This window comes from Mandrillus leucophaeus, unplaced genomic scaffold (genome assembly GCF_000951045.1).
Source record: "Mandrillus leucophaeus isolate KB7577 unplaced genomic scaffold, Mleu.le_1.0 Scaffold956, whole genome shotgun sequence".
Classification (NCBI taxonomy): Eukaryota; Metazoa; Chordata; class Mammalia; order Primates; family Cercopithecidae; genus Mandrillus; species Mandrillus leucophaeus.
Window position 1 is genome coordinate 383,216 of NW_012110430.1, and position 1,348 is coordinate 384,563.

Genomic DNA, 1,348 nt, shown 5'->3' on the forward strand with positions numbered 1-1,348 from the left:
CTATACTCATTGCAATCTGGCCAAACATTTGTTTCCAAAACTCCCTTGGCTCTTAGGGCAGAGTTGCTTTGTGTTGGTTTTAAAAGGTGGCTCCTCAGGATTTTAGCCTAACAGAAACTGATCTTTAATCAATGTCCTGTAATGCCTTATAGAGGCAGTATGCAAATAATCCCCCATAAATCCCAGAGCAAACAGACGAAAGGGAGAAGTCCATGCTGCATTAACTTGTAACTCATAGCGCTTTCAACTGACCCCTGATGGATTTTCTATATGCTTCCAAAGAGCTGAGTCTAGAAATGCAGAGGTTGAGAGACAACTGAATATCAAGTGTCAAAACTAACAGCGTTTTTGGCCAGGCATCTCTGATGACCTCTGTTTGTGTGTTGTCACAGCTGTGTTGTTGGCTACATCGGGGAGCGATGTCAGTACCGAGACCTGAAGTGGTGGGAACTGCGTCACGCTGGCCACGGGCAGCAGCAGAAGGTCACCGTGGTGGCTGTCTGCGTGGTGGTGCTTGTCGTGCTGCTCCTCCTGAGCCTGTGGGGTGCCCACTACTACAGGTGACCCTGTCTTTCCTTTGGTACTGGAAACCTCTTTCTAAGACCTCCCAGGGGAATGCCTGCCTCCTTGAGATGAACATCTACATACTACATTTAAAACGTGAAGTGGACAGGGCACAGTGACTCATGCCTGCAATCCCAGCATGTTGGGAGGCCGAGGCGGGCAGATCACTTGAGGTCAGGATTTCGAGACCAGCCTGGTCAACATGGTAAAACCCTGTCTCCACTAAAAAGGCAAAAAGTAACAGGCGTGGTTATGCACGCTGGTAATCTCAGCTACTCGGGAGGCTGAGGTACGAGAATCACTTGAACTTGGGAGGCAGGGGTTGCAGTGAGCCGAGATTGTGCCACTGCACTCCATCCTGGGTGATACAGTGAGACTCCATGTCCAAAAATAAAGTGAAATAACAGGACAATTTTTACTGTTAGCTCAGGATTTCATTGCTCTGAAACATCAGTGCTTTTACTTTTTCCTTGTTCTACTGCAGTCATTGTCCATACACCTGCATAGTATATGTGTTTTTTATCAATCATAATATAGTTTTACATTCCACTTTCTTCATTTAATTTTATATGCTCCCCCTATAGCCTGCATAACTATAATTTTTTTGTGGCTGTCTTCCATTGAGTTGATTTCCCACAAAATATTAGAACTGTCATAAAAGAAAATTGGTATCTTCCCTAACTTGGAAGGAAATTTCTGGTCCTCAGATTTTGTGCTTTTAATAATTTCAAGTTAACAATTAAAAACTGTAGAACAATAACATTTATACATTCAATTCTTTAAA

General features: G+C 43.7%; 1 protein-coding gene across 3 annotated transcripts in view; it reads left to right on the forward strand.

The window, feature by feature from the left end:
* The window catches only part of EGF (epidermal growth factor), a 107,823-nt gene that overhangs the window by 89,503 nt on the left and 16,972 nt on the right, over window positions 1-1,348 (forward strand). For all 3 annotated transcript variants that reach the window (XM_011970570.1, XM_011970571.1, XM_011970572.1), the window contains one exon: window positions 393-560. In XM_011970570.1, coding sequence (XP_011825960.1) covers window positions 393-560 — 168 coding nt within the window. The remainder of the gene's footprint in view (window positions 1-392; window positions 561-1,348) is intronic.